The following is a 24,093-nucleotide window of genomic DNA, read 5'->3' as shown; positions in this document are numbered from 1 at the left end:
CTTAATGCAGATATTTTTTATAAGTATATTTTATTAGGGGGGGGGGATCATAATTTCTCTTTCGTTCATAGACGGACACAGCCTTCATTGACCTTGGGGTTATGCTTCTTCCTACCAGGAGATGGTAGGAAGAAGCATAACCCTAAGGTCAATGAAGGCTGTGTCCGTCTATGAACTCAGAGAAATGGATTTTACGGTGAGTACAAAAATCCTTTTTTTTTTCACCTAAACTGGCCACTTAACACAAACCCCATGCACTGTGACCTGCAATGGAATTTAAAGTGGAGTTCCACCTTTAATTTTTATTTTTTTGCCGAAATAAAAAAAAATTAATTGCATATCCCTGCTCTACAACCACTTTAACCTCCTGGAAAAACTGCGCTAATACACTAAGAAATTACATACATAAAAATCAATACAAAAGGCAGCAGCTTGCGTGTGATCAACAAGGCAAAATATACATAGAAAATAAAGCCGCACCAAAAACTCAAAAAAAAAAGTAAAATTCATTCAAAAATCTAATTCACAATTTTTGATAATAGACAAGTCCATAGGTTGCAAAAAGTAAATATGTGATTCCAAATTGCAATAATGTTCATGTAAGTGCGTAATCCTGAAAGCACACACCACCAATAGTGACAGATATTTCCACACTGAAGTGACACCCTTCACCCAGATGCAAGGCCGCTTACCAGAGGGCCAGCTTGATAAGCAGTCGGCTAAGACCCAGCCGCGGCCTTTATGGACTCGCAGAGATGCAGAGGGAGACAGGTTCCCGAGGAAAACTTCAGGCACAATCTCGGGCTCATCCGAACATACAAACGGAAAGAGGATGCACCATAGTGTAATCCCGTAATATAATGTATTTGTTTAAAAAGTTAGCGTACTTACAAAAATGGATAAAAGCAAGCAGCGTGCAAAACAAAGTGCCGGCCGGCAACTAGTGGAGCCCTTCCTACTAGCGTGGTGACGTCACTGCTTGTCCTCCCAGACGCGTTTCGTCATAGGTCAGACGTTCTCAACTTTAATCTCCTATCCGTACTGCTTAGGCAGTATGTACAAGAGTGATTCCAATTGGTCAGCAGCGTCACATGGATGGCGCTGACCAATCGAAAACCTCCTAGCCCGTCCTGTCAGCAATGCAAGGAGAGAAAGCCACAGGGATTTCTGCTTCCCCGGGCCAGAGAAGTGGCATTCTGGCGTCTGACAGCAGAGGATCGCTGGACTCCGGTGGGACCAGGCTGGGAAGTGGTTAAACATCACCATGTAGGTACATAGTCTGGTTAAAAAAAAAAAAAAAGTCTGTCGAGTTCAACCAATAAAAAGGGGAAAAAAAATCATACAATCCCATATACACAAACCTACACCCACAGAAGGAGAAAACCCCAGCAGAGCGATGATCCAATTTGCTCCAGCAGGTGAAACAAATTCCTTCCTGATCCCCCGAAAGGCAATCAGATATTCCCTGGATCCACTTTACCTAGTATCCAGTTATATTATATATAACGTATTATGTAATGGCAATCCAACACCAGGGTAAAGGGGTAATGACATTGTCACTCTTGGGCACGAGGGGTCCACAAGTATAATCAAGAGAATGTATACTTGCAGAAATCAATGGGGCAATAGTGTGTCAATGGAACTGGTATGGTCTATCCCATACCAGTTCCACCAGTACTACAGTAGGAGTGTCCAGCCAAAGCTTCCATTTTTTTTTTTTTTTTTTTTTTTCAAATTGTTGTGGGAAACCCCTTTTCTGATGAGTCTAAACCATGGGTCTTCAAACTACGGCCCTCCAGTTGTTCAGGAACTACAATTCCCATCATGCCTAGTCATGTCTGTGAATGTCAGTGCATTACAAGGCCTCATGGGATGTGTAGTTCTGCAACAGCTGGAGGGCCGTAGTTTGAGGATCCCTGGTCTAAACGGAGGGAGGAATCGACCTCCTTAATCCAAGATGTTGGAGAAGAGGGTGACAACCACTTCATGGATATCGGTTTCCCAGCTATAAATAACACTCGGCTTATGGCAACAGTTCCCCATGGTGTTCTTTTCCGGAAGTTCCAGCCAACCCCAGACGTAAGTGAGAGGGGGGTACAGGGAATCTTGGAATCCAACACCAAACGGGCTATGTCCACTATGCCACGCCAATACCGAAATATCTTGGGATAATGCCAATATTTGTGCAGTAGGTCCCCCTCGTCTCCAAGACATCTTGGACAGAGTGGAGATTTTCTACAACCATATTTGTGCAGCCATTCAGGCTTTCAATAAATCCCCACCGCTCAGCAGAGATCTCTCCCAAATCCTTTTTTCTCTTTCTTATATGGACGGACACAGCAGCATTGACCTTAGGGTTATATACCTTTCCTTTCAGGAGAGATCTCAATTGCTAAGGTCAATGCTGCTGTGTCTGTCCATGAACTCAGAGAAATGGATTTTACGCTGAGTACAAAAATCCTATTTTCTCTTCCGTTCATGGACGGACACAGCAGCATTGACCTTAGCAATTGAGGTCTCTCCTGAAAGGAAAGGTATATAACCCTAAGGTCAATGCTGCTGTGTCCGTCCATGAACTCAGAGAAATGGATTTTACGGTGAGTACAACAATCCTATTTTTCCCATGTCCATGTGGCCTTACAGACAAGGTGGGGGGGGTAGGTCCAAATGAGCATCAAGTAAACTAAGATAAACGTATGAAACATTCCCCCGTTTGGAGGTTGCTTTTTAAGACTTTGCTAACCCATCACAGGTGTCAAACACAAGGCCTGCGAGCCGAATCCGGCCCTCCAGGCCATTTCATGTGGCCCTCGCACCTCTCCTGCAGCTGCAGGAGAGCTCCAGCTCTCTGGTCCTCCTCCAGACACTTTTTTTCTGCTTTCAAGCAATGCATCCAGCTTCTTCCCAGCAGCAGCATAAGTAAAGGGGGGGTGCACTGTGATGTAAGGGAGAGTGGGGGACTCCACTTCTGATGGTTCTGAACCTTAAAGGGGTTCAAGATGGATTTCTACTGCTGTTCCAAATTGTAACACTGACACGTCTTCCTTATCTATATTTTATTACAGGCAGTGCCAAGCTCTTTTACACACGGCACGATAAAGCATGCGTCACTATTTATGTAAATGTTATCAGTCTAAAAAGCACATCTGATTGGCTGAAGCTTGCTCATCACTTGTCCAGCCTTCTCACTTCTTCATTCTTCTCATGCGTGGGTAGTAGGGGGCAGACGCCATATTTGTCTTCACCCATCCTTGACTCGGTGGCAGGGGGTGTTCCTAGTAGGGGGCAGACGCCATATTTGTCTTCACCCATCCTTGACTCGGTGGCAGGGGGTGTTCCTAGAGGCCATTTTGAGTAAGGACTTTTAAAGCAGTTGTGTACATACAAAAACAATATAGACTTTATAGTATAGAAAAGATGCATAGAAACATGTATACACATAAGAAAATAGACATTCTTATGATTATCACAGGCCTTCACAATGGTGGGGTGGCTCTTGACATCTCATATATGGGGAGGGGATGCGCTGGACATCTAATCTTACAGATACAACCGGCCCTTTTGAGGGCACTCATAATACTGATGCGGCCCACGACGAAATTGAGTTCAACACCCCTGACCTACATCATGTACTTTATATAATCCACTCTGCCTTATGATAATGATATGGCCCCCTGTGTGTGTGTTGTATAAAAAAAAAGACGCTGTGAGCGCTTATCGGTGGTCACGTGACACTCCGCATCTCTCCTTTTCCCATCTCACAGATGAGGCAGGAGGGGCCGATATTCCCCCGCTGATGTCAATCTGGAGGGGAGCAGGCGAGGTGCAGCGCGTCACATGACCGCTGATCAGCGCTCACAGATGAGTTATATACAACTTTTTTGTGTGTTAAGGTATATACAGCTTTTGTTTGTTGTTTTTTTAACACACAAAAAATCTGTATATAACTCATCTGTGAGCGCTGATTAGCGGTCACGTGACGTGCTGCACCTCGCCTCCTCCCCTCCAAAGCAGTGGGGGAATCTCGGCCCCTCCCGCTGCATCTGTGAGATGGGGAGAGGAGAGATGAAGAGTGTCACGTGACGGCCTATCAGTGCTCACAGATAAGGTATATACAGATTTTTTTTATTTTTTTTATCTGTGAGCACTGATGGGCGGTCACGTGACACTCCGCATCTCTCCCCATCTCACAGATGCGGCGGGAGGGGCCGAGATTCCCCCGCTGATGTCGCTCTGGATGGGAGGAGGAGGAGAGAAGGCGAGAGGAGGAGAGGTGCAACGCGTCACGTGGCCACTGATCAGCGCTCACAGATAAGGTATATACAGCTCTCATAGGGCAGAGTGGATTATATACAATAAATCATGTTCTTGCAGCAGCGGGGGGGCGGACAGTGACACAGGAGCCGAGGCGGTGAGAAGGAGGACACAAGCAGAGAGGAGAGACGGCGGGGCTGCGGATGGCGAAGGCACGCAAACTTACCACAGTGTCAGGGCTCAGCAGCCATGATTACCGTGATCAGTTTACATAGGGGAGAACTGGCAGGATCAGACAGGTTTTTTAGGTGTTACAGGGGTCCAAATTACCCAGGACAAGTACTGTGTCATATAACATACTTTAAAGGAGCAGGATCCGTTTTTTTGGGGGGGGAAGGGGGGGGGGTTAACATACGCTTTTTAAGTACTTTGTTAAGGACAACTGGTGAGATTACCTCTCTGCTGGGCATGCAACGCATGGCGTAATTGGAGGTATTGGAAAATAACCAGCTCTAGGGATGTGGTGTTCTTCCTGTAATTGTTGGAATGATTTTAACACTTTTTTTTTTTTTAGTGCACACTTGAGAAAGATTAACAATACCTCTAGATTTTGAATAAAGTAAACACTTCAAACCAATAACTCACAAAGTTCATGCAAAAAGTAATATCCACTCATTACAATAATGAAATTCAATCCTCTTTTGCAAATTAAAGTATAACTAAGGAGAGGAAAATCGGGGTTTGACAAATTTGCTTGGAATCTAGGAGCCAGCTAAAAAAGTAAGGAGCCAGAAAACTCGCCCCGTCCCGCCGAGCTTGCGCCCAGAATGCTTACGTGAGCAGCGCCCGCATATGTAAACGGTGTTCAAACCACACATGTGAGGTATCGCTGCGATTGGTAGAGCGAGAGCAATAATTCTAGCCCTAGACCTCCTCTGTAACTCAAAACATGCAACCTGTAGAATTTTTTTTAAACGTCGCCAATGGAGATTTTAAAGGGTAAAAGTTTGTCGCCATTCCACGAGCGGATGCAATTTTGAAGCGTGACATGTTGGGTATCAATTTACTTGGCGTAACATTATCTTTCATAATATAAAAAGAAAATTGGGCTAACTTTTACTGTCTTATTTTTTTATTTAAAAAAGTGTCTTTTATTCCCCAAAAAAGTGCGCTTGTAAGACCGCTGCGCAAATCCCCTGTGATAAAGTATTGCAACGACCGCCATTTTATTCTCTAGGGTATTAGAATAAAAAAAATATAATGTTTTGGGGGCTCTAATTGGAGGGATGGAAATGGCAGAGAATACAGTGAAAAAACACATTAGAATGGCTGGTTTACTTGTCATGCCAACGGCCACCACAAGACGGCGCCAGATCACAGAAGGAAGCTTAGGCCTGCAGAAGGCCCACCGCGATCGTGTGGCGCGGGAAGTGGGGGCGCACAGAGACACAGGGTGGGGTATCCTGTGTCTATGTGCTCCCCTGCCGCGCGATCGCGTCGGGCCTTGCCGGCCGGTAATTGAGGTTGTGGCTTTGCGGCCTTCTGCAGGCCTAAGCTTCCCCGGGCGCCAGGTCGATATTTCTTGTCGCAATTGCGACCGGGAGCCCGGATTTTGTCGAACCCTGAGATAGATATAGAGATGGAGAGAGAGAAATAGAGATATATATATATTTCTACACAGAGCGACTGCCCTGTGACAGTAAATCTGCAAGTGGCTATATAAGAATACTTTAGTTTTCTCGAGGACTGCAATTTGGCACGAGCATTGTACAGTGGAGAATGCTCGTTATCCAAAGCACTCTCATATCAAAGCGAGTTTCCCCATAGAAGTCAATTGAAACAAAGATAATTAGTTCCGCATTGACTTCTATTGCATGCAATACCGCATGTGCCGTGATGTGGGGGGTGCCAGAAATCCGCTTGGATGCACTGGGAAACCGAGTGTCACCGGCGCCCCCTGCACATCAGACCAAGTGCGATACTGCACACCGTAGAGGCTTGAATTCTGCTTGTTTTGCGAGACCACACACTCAAAATGAGTCAATATATTTTTTTTAAATTGCTCGTATTGCGAAACGCTCGTTTACCCCGTTTCTCACAATCCGAGGTTCCACTGTACTTATAAATCTAATGGGGTACTTTCTGTTGTTCTGTATGCTTGTATCACAAAGCAGCAGTCAAGGGCAAGACCGCTGTGATGACTCTAACCTGTGGTATCTCCATGCAGAGAGGGCATGCGGGCAGCACGTGCCTTGGCTCGCTTTGCTCAGATGAGTCCAGGAGAGGACGGTAGCAGCCTGGGGTCACATGCCGACGTTGGAGCCTTTGGGCAGCGAAGCAAACGGGTGAACAGAAGGTCCATGGAGGGGTTACGTGTCAAAGTGACCAGGTAATGAAGCTCACTTGTAGCTCTTTTCTTGCGTGAAAATGGTCTTCTAGACCTCACAGTATTGCCATCCTTCTATATTGTCAGGTCCGAGGCCCCACCATCCCCTACAACTCCTCCCCCATTGGGAGAGATCTCATTTGAACGGTTTGACCCTCCCGGTGCAGCCAGGTGGTCCGAGTTCCTCAGTGCCTCAAGCAGCGGACGCATGGAGAGTGAGTTTGCCCTGCTGACCCTCTCGGACCATGAACAGCGGGAGCTCTACGAGGCAGCTCGGGTTATTCAGACCGCCTTTCGCAAGTACAAGGTGAGACCACAAAGGGATCTACTGGCCTGTGATGTATTTACTTTCATCTCTTTGGATAGAATAGTTGAAACCAACGTCATATTTTTTTTATTATGATTTTGCCGTCTGTTACTTAGAGGGGAATTTTCTAGACTTTCACGCCTGGGGACACAACGTGAGGGGAAATCACATTAGAAGATTTTCCCTGACCGCTTGTTCATTGATCATCTTTTGGGCCTCTCTGTGACCATGCATAGCTTGGGGCTCCTCTCTAGATAAACATCTGAATCTCCCGCTGTCAGGTGTAAGGAAAAGTTCATCCCCGGTGTTTCGTCAGATTAGGTGACCCGTCGGATTGTGTAACGGAAGTGACGTTCCATCGCCGCCATCTTGCTACACCCGCACTCCTACATGGTAAGGATACTCTGAGAAGGGGGAAAGCGGACATCTGGTTACACCTACCGGAGTTTTGCATTTTACACTTATTTCTAACAGTAAAGTGAGTTTAGCCTAGGTTCACACTGCTGCGAATTCCGAAATCGCGGTAAAATCGCGCATTTTACCGCGATTTCGCGGCCGCGATTTCGGCCGCAATTTAATGTAAATCGCGGCCCGAAATCGCAAAAAGTAGTACAGGAACTACTTTTTGAAATCGCAGATGCGGCGTCGCACTGATTAGGACAGTGCCATTGCCGCCGATTTGAGATGCGATTTGACATGTCAAATCGCATCTCAAATCGTACCCAGTGTGAACCAGGGCTTTTATAGTGAAATACAGTACTTTAGAACTCCGTTTGACTGGTTAGATGTTGAATTTTAAAAGCAGCGGCAAGTTCACTGCTTTTAAAATTCAACATCTAAACATTCATACGCAGTTCTAAGTACTGTATTTCACTATATAAACTCACTTTCCGGTAAAAATAAGTGTAGGATGCAAGACTCCGGTGGGTATAACAAGATGTCCGCTTTCCCCCTTCTCAGTGCATCTTTACTATTGGGGAGTGTGGGGTGTAGCAAGATGGCGGCAACGGAACGTCACTTCTGTTGCACATTCGGACGGGTCGCCTAATCTGACAAAACACTGGCTCAGTGTACACACTCTTAGGAAGAGACAGTCGAACTGCTGCATACTAGTTCAGTGTAAAATCGGTAGATGCAGCTACATCCAGGCCATGCCATCCGACGCATTTCGCCTCCATGACTAAGCCCATGGACGTCAGATTATGAGCAGCATCTTGGGGATGCCACATGTGAACGAGGCCTCAGAATTTAGATCACCCTGACTTGTCAATGGTCACAAGGACAAATAAAGCTGGCGAATCAGCAGTAAAAGCATGACAAGGTTTCTAACCCTCCCACAATCGCTAAAAGAAAAAAAAAACATTGTTTTGACTTTAGATGCACTTTAACTTGCACTTGTTTGCAAAGACAAATTGTAGTTACATTTATCATTAGTTGAGATAAATATTCACGCGGACACATGGATAATGTTGTCTTATTATAGGTCATCTGTTCCCTAATTACAGGTATGCGTTATTTCTTGTTTGCGTTTATTATGATGATGCCTCCCCTTCTGCAGGGATTCTCAGTAACGTGAAATGAGTAACCCAGAAAGTCCAGCTGGGACATCTTCAGACAGGGCTGGACTGGGACAAAAATTTGGCCCTGGACTTCATCCAGACCGGCCCACTTTGACAGGTCTCTCCTATGGTGGCCGGACAACTACTGCACCCCCCAGGCCACCCAAGCCCCCTCTCCCCCTTCACTAGCCACTAGCCGTTCTACTTTATTAGAGTAGAACGGCTGGTACTGGTACTCTTATAGGCAGTACCAGTGGGGAAGCTAGACATTATTTCACCCGGGGCAAAGAATCAGTTCGGTGCCCCCCCCCCCCCCCCCCCCCCCCATGGGACAAGATTAGTCAAAAGTGAGAAATTCCCAGGCCATAGCTGACGAGTCAGCTGTTTGTCCCCTCCCCCCATGCTCCTCTGTCATCCCCCTGCTCCTCTGCTCCTCCCCCTGATTCTCTGTTCCCCCCAGGTGAGCTCTGCAGGAAGGGAGAAACAGAGGAGCGGAGGGGGCAGCGGTACGCTGTCACTGAAGTCGGCCCACCGGGAAACACCCTGTAGTCCCAATGGCCAGGTCCATCCCTGTCTTCAGATGGGGAAAGGGCAGCGATAGAACTTATACCTCCAACCTCCACAATCAATAGAATTTTTTTTTTCTGTGGTAGCAAAAAAAAATATATATATCTATATATAGATATAGATAGATAGATAGATATAGAGATAGATAGATAGATATATATCTATCTCTCTATATCTATCTCTCTATATCTATCTCTCTATATCTATCTCTCTATATCTATCTCTCTATATCTATCTCTCTATATCTATCTCTCTATATCTATCTCTCTATATCTATCTCTCTATATCTATCTATATCTATCTATCTATATCTATCTATCTATCTCTATAGATAGATAGATATCTCTCAATCTCTCTCTCGATAGATATCTCTATTCCTCTATATGTGTGTGTGTGTATATATATATATATATATATATATATATATATATATCTGAGTATTGGGGAAGGACTGGAATTATTTGTATTGCGTTTGAAGCTGATGATTCATGCCAACAATTTCTTCTCTAAGCAGGGACGACGGTTAAAGGAACAGCAGGACCTAGCGGCTGCCGTTATCCAGCGCTGCTACCGGAAGTACAAACAGGTAACCTAAAAAAGGCAAAATGCTTGTTGTGTGACCTTTTGTGTAGCGGGTGGGAATATCTCTGACCCTAAATTTCCATGAAAGCTCTTGATTAATAACATTCTACTGAGAAAACTACTATCTCCTCACTAGGACATCACCAGGATTTGACGCAACTTCTTTGTCTTTGCTTTGGGAGTCGTCATGTTGTGTCTGAGGGGAGTTCTGTAAGACTCTGTATCATAATTGTGGGGGGTGGGGAATAATTTGGTCTCTTCTGTAAATCATAATTGTGTAGGGAGCAAAAACTGAGGTTGCATCATTAAAGGAGAAGTAGGGTCAAAGATCCCGACTCTACTTCTCCTGTGGGTCACTCTGGTCAGCCACTGTCAGATGTCACTCTGAAGGGATCCTTCATTACAGAAAGGACGCAGGAGGATAGATGGTACCTGTGGCTTCTCCATTCACGGAGCTTCAGGGTCAGGTTCACTTACGATTTTCTGGCACCCACCCCCGGAAGTGATGCTGCTGCCGGGGAAAAGCCCCGCCCATTTACAATGGTAAAACCCACAGCAAGGGAATGCCTGCAGTGCAAAATGGATGTGATTCAGCGCACTGCTTTGGGCCGACCCAATAGGCACAGCTGGCGGCGGCGGCTCCATGACAGACTGCAGTCTCTCTCATCCAAAGATGATCCGGCCCGCAGCTCGCCTCGCTCCAGTCCCCTTGGTACGCCCCTTGGAAGCATAGGCCGCGAAACTGCGGCCTCAATTAGCGGCCAGCGTGGCCCGACGAGATCGCAGGGGGGTGCACAGAGACACAGAATGACGCCAGGTTGCTAATTCTAGTCGCAATTGCGACCTGGCGCCCGGGATTTGTCGAACCCTGACCTAGGTGATTGTGGAAGTTTATTTTTTAAATTGCCAATTTCTCTTTTAAAGAGGTTCTCTACATTGAAAGCTGTGCCCAAGAAAGGCAAGCAGGGGTAATGAAACAAGTCACCAGCATGGCTTATAGTGTAGCTGCAGCTGATTTATTTATTTTTTACCATTAATGACTTGCCATGCCTTGTTCTGCTCTTTTGCGGAGGTGGCCATAGTGGTAGAGGCAGGGTTTGCTTCCACAAGTCGGAGCTTGCCTCTCTGATGGTTGGTCATATGATAACTGATGAAGTAATAAGTAGCAGCAGAAAAGCTAAGGAAGGCATGAATCTGAATTGAATGAAGGAGAAGCAGGGAAGTCCTTGCACTGCAGGTCCTCAGGTACAGCTTCCCTCATGGTAGAAGCAGGGTTTGCTTCCACAACTCGGAGCTTGCCCCTCTGATGGTTGGTGATATGGTAACCGATGACGTAATAAGTAGCAGCAGAAAAGCTTGGGAAAGCATGAATCTCTGAATTGAATGAAGGAGAAGCAGGGAAGTCCTTGCACTGCAGGTCCCCTCAGGTACAGCTTCCATCATGGTAGAGGCAGGGTTTGCTTCCACAACTCGGAGCTTGCCCCCCTCTGATGGTTGGTGATATGGTAACTGATGACGTAATAAGTAGCAGCAGAAAAGCTTGGGAAAGCATGAATCTCTGAATTGAATGAAGCAGAAGCAGGGAAGTCCTTGCACTGCAGGTCCTCAGGTACAGCTTCCTCTCCAGCAAGGAGAACAGTGATCAGCAGCACAGTAGTGACCTCATTAAATCTCACTGTGGTCCTAGATAATAGAAGATGATCTTACGTAGGTGAGACTATACAGAACAAGAATGTATAGGTGGCACAGGAGAAATCAAAAATAAAATACAAATTGTTCCAGCTACTGCTTAGTTACAAATATCGCCTCCTAGATGTGCAAAATAACAAAGCAATTCTTCACTTTTTGAGTTTAGGACCAACTGTAGGCAGTATATGAGCAGGGCACTTTTAACGCCAACTTCAGGCTATACATACTTCTAGTAGGGTCTGTAGATTTGACCCTGTTGGCCGGATTAGATTAAAGCCTGGTACACCGTCCGGTTCAGCAGGAAACGGCTGACTTTCAGGATGTGTGTAATGCTGGATGGCCATGTGGCTCAGGTAAGTTAGAATACATGTAGGTTAAAAAAAAAAAAAAAAAAACGTTTTAAGCTTTCAATTAGCCACTGAGTGATTATAGTAGACCCCCTTGTGTTTCTCCATCTTGAGTTTTACGTGTTGCCTATCGTCTAATCTTACCTTTCTCCTTTTACAAGCTAACATGGATTGCTCTGAAGGTAAACCGTCTCTCACATGTCCTCATCCCACCTCCCATTCACCAGAGGTGTCCTCACTTTATCTCAATAAACCCTTGTCACTTAAATATTTTTATATTTGAACTGTATCGTTACAATCTAAGACCAATTATTAGGATTGTTGTTACTGCTAAATGTTCATGGAAAACAAAAACACCACAACACTGGTTTTAGAGCTCTACATATTTAAAGGCTATGTTCATCTCTGGAAAATGTTACCTGTATTTAGGGTCAGAAATGTAACATGCTTCAGCTCCTGACTCCACCCCCCCCCACCCACCAGCTGTGACAGCAGGCAGAGGTTTCTCTCCCTGCACCCGCGGTCACAATCTAAAAACTGTGTGGCTCCGCCCATACGGCCACTTCAGTTATTCACAGTTTCTGTGACTGAATGGAATATAATGAACTTTAGCCACCGCAGCTGACGGCTTGTCGTTCTCAATGAACTGCAAGGCAACTGGTGAGCGCTCTCGTAGTTCATTGGTTCTTCCTGCACTTCAGTAACTGGCTGCATGTATCAGACGTTGTATTGAGAGTCTGCAGGATACTGGCATTGCACTGATCACAGGTGCACTGCTTTACAGGCGCCAATGTAAAAAACATTAAATGCACATTTTTTTTTCTCTGCAATAAGATGTGCATTTTATTTGTTTTGTTTAAAATATATATATACACACTCTATCTAGATTATAGATATAATTAAATATATATATTTGGATAGATCCATCTGTATTTAGGTGTGTGTGTGTGTGTGTGTGTGTGTGTGTGTGTGTGTGTGTGTGTGTATAACACACATAGATATATAAATATATATACTAACTAATATATATATAGATATATACACACTGAAATAGATGGAGATATAGATATATATTATACACACACATACACTCTATATATGTATATGTATATATATGTATGTATATATATATATATATAGGAGATGGAGATAGATAGATAGAATATATATATATATATATGATAGAGATATATATATATATATATATATATATATATATATATACATACACACACACTCTCTATAGATTCTCTTTCTATAATAGATATAGAGATTATATATATAATTATAGAAAGAGAGAATCTATAGAGAGAGAGTGTGTGTGTGTGTGTGTGTGTGTGTGTGTGTGTGTGTGTGTGTATATATATATTTATTATAAAAATCTTCTTTTTTTTTTTTTTTAATCTCTCTAAATGTAATGAGTGTGTACATATAGATCGAGATATATCTCTTTCTATAATATGTACGAGAGAGATCTCTATCTGTGAGTGTATATACATTTTTTTTTCACTCTAATAGATATACATCCATCTATGTATTTCTATATCTAGATGGAGATATAGTGTGTGTGTGTGTGTATATAAATATATTCTAGACAGAGATATATTATACAATTTGTTTTAAATAGTGAACTTAGCCTTTGTCGTAGAAGCCCAATCCAATGTGTCGAGGGCTAAAAAATGCCTCCCCCCCCCCCCCCATGCTGTTTAAGATGGTTTTATGAACTCTGGAGTAATAAATAAAATCTCCTTACTAATAGCAAGGCTGTATGTCCAGACTGTCTGGATATCTGTGAGGGAAGAAGTACTGGGGTGCTCCAGTTTTCCTATACACTCATATTTTACCCAAGGTGCCTGTAGGGCCCATTTTACTCAGCAACATAGGACTTCACTCTATAAACTGAACCCTGTCACCGCACCTCGGCCCCTACCCTTCATGATTCTCACTGCTGGCATCCTACTAGACAAATCTTTAGGCTTCCTGTCCATTTTTAGGAGGCCATTAAGATGTCCACAGGGCTTTGCGTGGTGCTAAGCAAACGTGCATTAACGCATATGATTTGGAGGCAGCCTATTCATTTGATTGACCTGCCAACGTACAACAATGCAGCAAAAACATGACGTGTACTATTATATCAGACCGGGCATTGTGGTGTGCTGCAACGCAGTTGTGTTCAAGGTACATTAGATGAGTGCATTGGGGGTGTCATGCTGAATTAAGGATGGGCTCAGGCGTGTGCGCAGTTCCACGTGCCCGCCAGGAAGCTGACGCTGCAGAGAGCTAATCGCAGGCAGTGAGGCATTTCCCGATCCGCGGCTGCAGAGAGTGCGCTGTCTATGATGCGCAGTGTCAGATTCATGGCAGGCGCGGGCACGTGGAGCTGCGAACACGCCTGAGCCCATCCTTATTTTGAATGTATACTGTGGTCCACAGGCAGCTGGGGGTATCACACGTGATATTTTTGGGGATTTATTTAACCAGAAGTTCACTGTTCGGTTTTACATATTTACCTCCAGCCACTGTCATTAAACACAACCCAGATGATGAGAACCGCTATTCATCTTTGCATGGTTTTTTTAAAGCGGGAGTTCACCCAATTACGTTTTTTTTTTATCTTTTCCCCTTAGATGGATGCTCGTTTTGTCTAGGGGAATCGGCTAGTTTTAAAATATGAGCTGTACTTACCGTTTTCGAGATGCATCTTCTCCGTCGCTTCCGGGTATGGGTCTTCGGGAGCGGGCGTTCCTTCTTGATTGACAGTCTTCCGAGAGGCTTCCGACGGTCGCATCCATCGCGTCACGAGTAGCCGAAAGAAGCCGAACATAGCGGCTCTATACTGCGCCTGCGCACCGACGTTCGGCTTCTTTCGGAAAATCGTGACGCGATGGATGCGACCGTCGGAAGCCTCTCGGAAGACTGTCAATCAAAATAGGAACGCCCAGCCCATACCCGGAAGCGGCGGAGAAGATGCATCTCGTAAACGGTAAGTACGGATCATATTTTAAAACAACTAGCCGATTCCCCTAGACAAAACGAGCATCCATCTAAGGGGAAAAAGTGTCATGTGCGGGTGAACCTCCCCTTTAAGTGATAGAAGACCTAAACAGATTTTTTTTTTTTTTTTTGTGAGAATCCTTGTGTGATGTTTACTTTGATTAGCAGGGTGTAAAGATCTGCTGAGGCTTAATGTGAATCTTGCATTCTCTCTTTTTTTCCTTGCCCAGTACGCACTGTATAAGAAAATGACGCAAGCGGCCATCTTGATCCAGTCCAAGTTCCGCAGTTACTACGAGCAGAAGCGTTTCCAGCAGAGTCGCAGAGCAGCGGTGTTGATCCAGCAGTGTTACAGGAGCTACAGAGAGGGAGCCCGCGGGGGGCCGGCCTTGCAACATCGACTCAAGTGAGCGCCGACAGAGCACGCCGACATCTTTGTTCTGATCGTCACGTCTGCCTCCCAAACGCTGAACTGCATTGTTTTGTGTTTTTACAGGGGGTCATTCCTGACAAAGAAGCAGGACCAGGCTGCCCGTAAGATCATGCGATTTCTGCGACGTTGCAGCCACAGGTAATATGACACAGCAATCGCTGCTTCTATAAACACATTGCCATGGCATCTTTGCGAGTCTCTGGTTTGCTCATACGGAGTTTGACTTAAAGGGGTTTTCCACCCATTTTGTAAGTTTATTAAAAGTCAGCAGCTACAAAAAGTGTAGCTGCTGGCTTTTAATAAACCGACACTTACCTGCTCCACGGCTCCAGCGACGTGACGGACGGGGCTCCGCTCCTCGCCCCCCCTCGCCGGCCGGCGTCTTCATGCTCAGTGTGGGCACCCGGCCATGACAGCTTTCGGCTTCACGGCCGGGCACCCACTGCGCATGCGGCCTGGCGAGGCGCCGTCTGATTGGACAGGCGATCGCCGAGGACCTGTCACGTGTCCTGGGCGATCGCCTACAGCAGCCCCTTCCTGTAGGTGATTAAGCTTAATCGCCTAGGCGATTAGGCTTAATCGTCTACCCGGAAGGAGGAAGTGGGACAGGAAGTCCCACTCCTCCTGAAGCCCCCACTCCCCCCCCCAAAAAAAAATTACATGCCAAATGTGGCATGTAAGGGGGAGAGGAGTGGGTTAAGAGGAAGTTCCAAATTTGGGTGCAACTCCTCTTTAAAGTGACCGTGTCTCTTTAACACATGGGTCTTCAAACTACGGCCCTCCAGTTGTTCAGGAGCTACAATTCCCATCATGCCTAGTCATGTCTGTGAATGTCAGTGTGTTACAATGCCTCATGGGATGTGTAGTTCTACAACAGCTGGAGGGCCGTAGTTTGAGGATCCCTGCTCTAACATATAAGCTGCTGCGGTCAGGTGTAAAGTGCAGGTGTGTGGTGGTACACACATACATTCTTTAATTCCCCGTCCCCTGTTGTAATATTAATCTGAAAAAGGTTGTGATCAGGCAAAGCACTTCCTGGGGATTGCCCTCCCCATCCCACCTATCACATGTTCTTGTGGGCCAGTAAGGCAGCCCCGTCATGCTGACGGAGCCAGTAAGGCATGTATGACTGGTGAAAGGAAGCAGGCATGCTTTAAAACTACCCAGAAATATCAGAAATGTGCCCCTCTTTGCTCTGTCAGTGCCCCTCCTCTCTACCTCGCCCAATCCGAGAATACCTTGTATTTTATGAATAACGAAAGGCGTTCGATGGATGGTGGCAGTTCCGAGCTCCCTACTCTCGCCGCCTGCAGAAAGGAACCTGGAATATCTTGAACTATCACTATAGTAGCACCCACTAATGCCGCGATTCTCATCTTTCCCCAATGACCCATCAGGTATGAGATATTTGCACTGCGCCAAGCTGGACCAATTTAAGCATACAAAACACAATTCTTGGAGTTCAGTTTTTGCTGCTGGGCACTTGGATACGATGCCAGCAGCCCCCACAGACTAAAGTCAGCCATAGATGGATCAGAGACCAGCCGAGATTCGATCCAGCTATGGGAAGGTTGGTTGTACTGAAATCCATTCATTGATCGACTTTAGTACTACCAGCTGTCTGATTGTTTGCTTGCAATCACTGCTGGTGGCTATAGTCACCAGCAGTGACCATTGTGTTCTGCTGGCAGAGAAGGCTCTATGCTATCAGAACACAATAGTGCTGCAGGAGGGCTTCCCCCACCGGAAAGGAAAGAAAATTGCATACTCTATGGGATGCTTTAGAGCCATCACTCAGGTGACGCAGTCTGTTGTATTCCCTTTCACTCCTCCCCCCGCTGCAACATAAAAGTTTATGAAGGGTGGTTCAGAGTAGCTGGGCCAGCATGGACGGTAATTGACACTCTTCGAAAAGGATAGGCTGTGACGTGTAAGGAGGCAGCGGGCAGTGCTAGATAATTGACTCTTCCTAGAGTAGTCACATTATCTAGCAAGTACTGTATTTATCGGCGTATAACACGCACCCCAATTTAAGAGAGAAGTTTCAGGAAAAAAAGTTTTTTTTTATGGTCAGTGTCCATCTGCAGCCTCAATGCAGCCTAATCTGTGCCCATCTCCAGCCTAAATGCAGCCTAATCTGTGCCCATCTCCAGCCTAAATGCAGCCTAATCTGTGCCCATCTCCAGCCTAAATGCAGCCTAATCTGTGCCCATCTCCAGCCTAAATGCAGCCTATGGGCCAGATTCATGTAGATCAGCGGATCTATAGATCCGCTCGATCTACGTGATTTAAGATCCGCTCCCGCAAGTTTGAGAGGCAAGTGGCTAATTCACAAACCACTTGCCTCCAAACTTGCGGCGGCGGATCCTAAATCCCCCGGCGGAATTCAAATTCCGCGGCTAGGGGGAGTGTACTATTTAAATCAGGCGCGTTCCCGCGCCGATTTAAATGCGCATGCGCCGTCCGGGGAATTTCCCGGCGTGCATTGCTCCCACTGACGTCACTAGGACGTCAGTGGTTTCGACGTGAGCGTGACTTGCGACGCGCGTGTTTGTGAATCGGCGTACGCAAACGACGTTAGAAAATTCAAATTCGACGGGGGAACGCCGGCTATACTTAACATTGGCTGCGCCTGATAAAAGCAGGGGTAAGTATACGACGGGAAAGCCGCTACGGAAACGTCGTAAGAAGACTGCGTCGGGTCCGCGTACGTTCGTGAATTTGCGTATCTCGCTGATTTACATATTATTCAACGTAAATCAGCGGGAACGCCCCCGGCGCCATTTTCAAATTGAAAATAAGATCCGACAGTGTAACACAGTGTAACACTGTCGGATCTTAGCCATATCTATGCGTAACTGATTCTATGAATCAGGCGCATAGATAGGACCAATGTAAGTCAGAGATACGACGGTGTATCTGGAGATACACCGTCGTATCTCTTTGTGAATCTGGCCCTTTGTGTCCATCTCCAGCCTAAATTCAGCCTATGTGCCAATCTCCAGCCTAAATGCAGCCTATGTGCCCATCTCCAGCCTAAATGCAGCCTATGTGCCCATCTCCAACCTAAATGCAGCCTATGTGCCCATCTCCAACCTAAATGCAGCCTATGTGCCCATCTCCAACCTAAATGCAGCCTATGTGCCCATCTCCAACCTAAATGCAGCCTATGTGCCCATCTCCAACCTAAATGCAGCCTATGTGCCCATCTCCAACCTAAATGCAGCCTATGTGCCCATCTCCAACCTAAATGCAGCCTATGGGCCCATCTTAAGCCTAAATGCAGCCTATGTGCCCATTTGCAGCCTCATCATCTCTCGTGCAGTGAGGGAATCGCTTAGCCGTCATCTCCTGTTCACTCAGCTCTGTCGCGTTGGCAGTCACATACACAGTCCTGCCTCCGCCATCGGCATTGGACCAGCTCCCGTGATTGATAGAACACTGGTCCAATGCCGGTGGCGGGAAGCGGGACTGTATGTGTGACGTTAGAGCCAAGTGAGAGCCGAGTAAACAGGAGATGACGGCTCAGTGAATTCCGGCGGCGCTCGTTCCCCCCTGAGTCCAAGGTACACTATTGGCGTATAACACGCACCCGTGATTTTTCCCGTTTTCAGGGGGAAAAGTGCGTGTTATACGCCGATAAATATGATATGTTGCAAAGGAATATAAAAAAAAAAATTTTATTTTTTTTTTAAGGATAGGTTCACTTTTAGTTACATGTTGCCACTCATATTCAGCGTGTAACATGTAACTGAAGCAGCAGCCCCACTCCCCCATTGTGACAGCGGTCAGGGGATCCTCTTCCCGCACACACTGTTGTAGTGATGTAAAAGTGTGCATTTGGTGGATCTTCCCATACAGAATAATAAGATCCAATGTAGTGATCTCAATGAGTATAGTGTCCAGTCCCGTTAGATAATTGATATTTAGATGTTGGTATGATGACTATAAATTTGTTGTTCCGCAGCAACACACCAGGCTCTCCAGAGAATGCATTTTATTTAACTTCCAATAACGAACAAAGTCTACAGACGATACAAAATCCAACAGAGTATATAATTCAAATCTCTTCCTAGACCTGTGCCATATTTCTCAATGACAAGACTGACTAAATGCCAGCTTGAATGTCTCAAAAACTGGTCTCACACTGGAGGGAGGGGTTCTTCCAGGTCAACCAAATGTTTCCCTGAATGAATACCCCCTCAAGTCTAATTACCATCAATAAATACTTCCTTATGTATGTAAGCAATTTACCCTTTGAGGCAGGCCATACCTCTTTCAGAGTGACGGGTAATGACCCCAGCCGGAGTCACTAATTAGTATACATCCTTGCATACTAATAAGCTCCCTCTAATAAGTAATTAGATTACATGTGGCCTGAGTAATGGTTTGATGTAGGGTTGTCCCGATACCACTTTTTTAGGACTGAGTACGAGTACCGATACTTTTTTTTATGTACTCGCCGATACCGAATACCGATACTTTTTTTTAAATGTGTCCCCAAATGCAGCCATGTCCCCCACAAATGCAGCCATGTCCCCCAAACATATGCAGCCATGTCCCCCAAACATATGCAGCCATGTCCCCCAAACATATGCAGCCATGTCCCCCAAACATATGCAGCCATGTCCCCCAAACATATGCAGCCATGTCCCCCAAACATATGCAGCCATGTCCCCAAACATATGCAGCCATGTCCCCAAACATATGCAGCCATGTCCCCAAACATATGCAGCCATGTCCCCAAACATATGCAGCCATGTCCCCAAACATATGCAGCCATGTCCCCAAACGTATATGCAGCCATGTCCCCAAACGTATATGCAGCCATGTCCCCAAACGTATATCCAGCCATGTCCCCAAACGTATATCCAGCCATGTCCCCAAACGTATATCCAGCCATGTCCCCAAACGTATATCCAGCCATGTCCCCAAACGTATATCCAGCCATGTCCCCAAACGTATATCCAGCCATGTCCCCAAACGTATATCCAGCCATGTCCCCAAACGTATATCCAGCCATGTCCCCAAACGTATATCCAGCCATGTCCCCCGTATAACCAGCCATGTCCCCCGTATAACCAGCCATTTCCCTTGTACCTACTGTTATAAAACCGCGGCGCGGGGAACATTACGGTCAGCGTTCGTTTAAACAGCTGTTTTCCCCGCCGCGCATAGACACTCCCCCTTGCTCGCGATTGGACAGATCCGTCCAAGGGGGAGTGTCTATGTGCGGCAGGGGAAAACCGCTATTCAAACGAAAGCTGTCTGTAATGTTCCCTGCGCCGCGGTGATTAATGTGGCGGGGGGGGGGGGGGGAAGTATTCTATTTTGGTATCGGCGGTATTAGCGGGAGTACGAGTACTCCCGCTAATACTTGGTATCGGTCCCGATACTGGTATCGGTATCAGGACAACCCTAGTTTGATGTGTAAAATAGACCCATCCTGTCTCTTTGCCTATTGACAATCGACAAGCGTCTTTTGATGTGTAACATGTAATTACAGGTTTGATGTGTAAAATAGACCCATCCTGGACTGAAATCTCGTATATTACAACAACTGTAACTATTTGAATGCAGCGGGGCTCCGCCCACACTGCTGCTTCATCCATTCACAGAGTTCTGTGAACTAAAAGTCAGATGGCAGACCGCTTGTAGTTCTCGGACTGCGAGGGCACTGATCACAGGTGTAATGCACCCTGAGACCCTTTCACCAACTTGAAGGATAAGTTACATTTTGTAAAAGAAAAAAAATATATATGCACTTTTTTTTTTTTGTTGTTGTTAATTTATAAAAAAAAATATTTATCTTTTTGCAAAATGTAACTTCTCCTTCAAGTTGGTGAAAGGGCCTCAAGTTGCCTGGAGAGCATTACACCCGTGATCAGCGCCCTCGCAGTCTGGAAAATGCAAGCTGTCTGCCATCTGACTTGTAGTTCATTCATTCACAGAACTCTGGCAGTGTGGGCGGAGCCCCGCTCCATTTAAATAGTGACAGTGGGTGCGGGAAGAGGATCCCCCCCGTCCAAGTAAGAAAGCCTTTATAAAACGGCGGTCGTCGCTGAAGAAACGCTTTCACTTGTTGTCTGGAATTACTCTCTCTAAAGGCTATAAAAATCAATTAAATAAATTGAACCAAATCGCTCCACCAATTAATCAATCAACTCTATTGGGATAAGCCCAGAAGACTAAGCTGCAGTAAGCCTCGGCCTCGGCCTAGGCAGGTTAATGTTAATCCTGCTTGAGAGGTTTAACCATTTAACGTCATCCCATCAGTCACTCATTGGTTTTAGTGTGTGGCTGCCAGCAGTTCTAGAGATTAAAATCCGTCTGGGTTTCCCTCAGGTCTGCAATGTAAATATTCAGCTTCATGGCGATTTTGCTAAAACCCCCCCGGTCAGATATAAAAGTACATTTATTGCAGTTTTTAAATCAGTAAATGCAATTTATTTAAAAGCTTCCTGTTTTTTTTTTCCACCTTAACCACTTAAGACCCAGACCAATATGCATGTTAAGGACCTTGCCCCTTTTTGCGATTCGGCACTGCGTCGCTTTAACTGACGTGCGACGTGGCTCCCAAACAAAATTGGCGTCCTTTTTTCCCCCACAAATAGAGCTTTCTTTTGGTGGTATTTGATCACCTCTGCGGTTTTTATTTTTTGCGCTATAAACAAAAATAGAGCGACAATTTTTTTTAAAAAAAGCAATATTTTTTTCTATAATAAATATCCCCAAAAAAGATATACATTTTTTTTCCTCAGTTTAGGCCGATACGTATTCTTCTTCTACATATTTTTGGTTAAAAAAAAAAAAACGCAATATGCGTTTAAGGATTGCTTTGCGCAAAATGTATAGCGTTTACAAAATAGGGGATAGTTTTATGTCATTTTTTTACTAGTAATGGCGGCGATCGGCGATTTTTTTATTTTTTTTTGTGACTGCGACATTATGGCGGACACTTTTGACACATTTTTGGGACTATTGTCATTTTCACAGCCAAAAATGCTATAAAAATGCACTGTTTACTGTGAAAATGACAATTGCAGTTTAGGAGTTAACCACTAGGGGGCACTGAAGGGGTTAAGTGTGACCTCATGTGTGTTTCTAACTGTAGGTGGGCGGTGCTGGACGTGTGACGTCACTGATCGCCTTTCCCTATATCAGGGAACAGACGAACAGTGTCACTGCCACAGTGAAGAACGCGGAAGGTGTGTTTACACACAGCTCCCCGTTCTTCAGGTCCGGTGACCAATCGCGGGACACCAGCGGCGATTAGATCCGCGGGTGCCCCGGCCGTGGTCATGGAGCTTCGACCCACGGCTGGGCTCTTAAAGGCGACGTGCCATTCTGCCGACGTATATCGGCGTTAGGCGGTCCTTAAGTGGTTAATGCATCCTATGCATTAAGGTGAAAAAACATCAGATGCTTACTGTGTAAGTATGACTTGGTATGGGCCTCTTGCAGCCCCTGTACAGCAGAGCTCAGAGTAGGAGAGGGCAAAGCAGCTCTTGTGAGTTTATTCATTGCTTGCTACAAAACTGTGGCTCTGCCTGGATGGGGAGCCTGTGTGTGTGTTTCTTTTTGTTTTTTTGTGTGTTTGTGTGTGTTTTTTGTGGGTGGCAGCATAACCCAATAGTTATGAATATGAAGACACCAAAAATTCTAATTTTACACTCAGGGTGCAGGGAGAGTAGTAGATACTGGGTTCCCATCAGAGAAACTTGCCTTAGGGGGGCTGCATTGTCCTCAAATGACCCCCCACCATGTACAATGCATCTTCCCCTCCCTTTCTGAACCTTTCCTTTCTTTTTATCTTTTCCAGGATGAAGGAATTAAAGCAGACTCAAGATCTGGAGTGTTTACAGAAACGGGGGCTGGCCAAATAACCTTGGGCTCCCCGCCCCCAAACCCCCCCCCCCCCATCTCCGGAGCCCGCTGCCGGAAACCCGCACATTGCCAGATGGAGGGAGTCTGCCCACCAGAGGGCGCCACTCCCCAGCCTAGCGCATGAGAGAGAGAGCGTGTGAACGAGCGTGACTTATCGTGTATATGTTGCATGTGGACGGCTGTAAGTTTATGTGACTGCATGCGTGTACAGATGTAAATAATCTTGTTGGCGGGTGCCAAGGTCACCACCACTCCTGGTCCTCAACAGTCCAGGAGTCTGCGTGGCCTCACTCCTTAAGGGCCCCCGCTCCCAGACTACTCTTGGTGTAGCCTTGTGCCGCACAACAGTGAGACGCCTAGACGCACAGGCCATCATATGTACATAGGCTTTATCTGTACATATATGTTTATATATATATATATATATATTTATGCACGTTCTTTCCAGTATACAAGAAACCGGGACATAACCCTGACACATGCATATACGTGCCGTGAATATTACTTATATGTGCACATACGTGTGAGTATGCCTATACAACCTATACATGCTTGCACAGGGAAGGGGGATAAAATATCTTGTATGGGGGGGGGCGCGCATTATAAATTGCATGAGGGTGTATGTGTAACCGTGCGGACACCAGTGAGCGTGTCCAAGTTGTGTGTGTGTATATAAACGCATATATATATATATATATATATATATATATATATATATATAATTTATTTAATTAATAATAAATAAATATATATATATTTAATTAATAATAAATAAATAAATATATATATATTTAATTAATAATAAATAAATATATATATTTAATTAATAATAAATATATATATATATATATATATATATATATATATATATATATATATTTAATTAATAATAAATATATATATATATATATATATATATATATATATATATATATAATCTGTGTGTATATAAATATGTATTTTCTGTACATTTTGTGGCGGGTGAGGGGAGGGATGGAGGGGGAGGGGTAAATTACATGAGCGTCACAGGCAGCTGAAGAAATGAATTGACTGGTTTTATTTCATGCACTTTCATATATATGTCTTTA

General features: G+C 45.2%; 1 protein-coding gene across 1 annotated transcript in view; it reads left to right on the top strand.

The window, feature by feature from the left end:
- LOC120930786 (calmodulin-binding transcription activator 2-like) overlaps positions 1 to 23,678 on the top strand; it is a 146,213-nt gene extending 122,535 nt beyond the window's left edge. Inside the window, exons 15-21 of the mRNA XM_040341958.1 lie at positions 6,482 to 6,643; positions 6,728 to 6,947; positions 9,588 to 9,659; positions 11,853 to 11,873; positions 14,916 to 15,091; positions 15,182 to 15,256; positions 22,941 to 23,678. Coding sequence (XP_040197892.1) covers positions 6,482 to 6,643; positions 6,728 to 6,947; positions 9,588 to 9,659; positions 11,853 to 11,873; positions 14,916 to 15,091; positions 15,182 to 15,256; positions 22,941 to 23,004 — 790 coding nt within the window. The 3' untranslated portion in view covers positions 23,005 to 23,678. The remainder of the gene's footprint in view (positions 1 to 6,481; positions 6,644 to 6,727; positions 6,948 to 9,587; positions 9,660 to 11,852; positions 11,874 to 14,915; positions 15,092 to 15,181; positions 15,257 to 22,940) is intronic.
- The last annotated feature ends 415 nt before the right edge of the window (positions 23,679 to 24,093 follow it).

This window comes from Rana temporaria, chromosome 3 (assembly GCF_905171775.1).
Source record: "Rana temporaria chromosome 3, aRanTem1.1, whole genome shotgun sequence".
Taxonomy (NCBI): domain Eukaryota; kingdom Metazoa; phylum Chordata; class Amphibia; order Anura; family Ranidae; genus Rana; species Rana temporaria.
The sequence above is the reverse complement of the archived record's forward strand: the minus strand, read 5'-3'. Positions and strand labels throughout refer to the sequence as shown.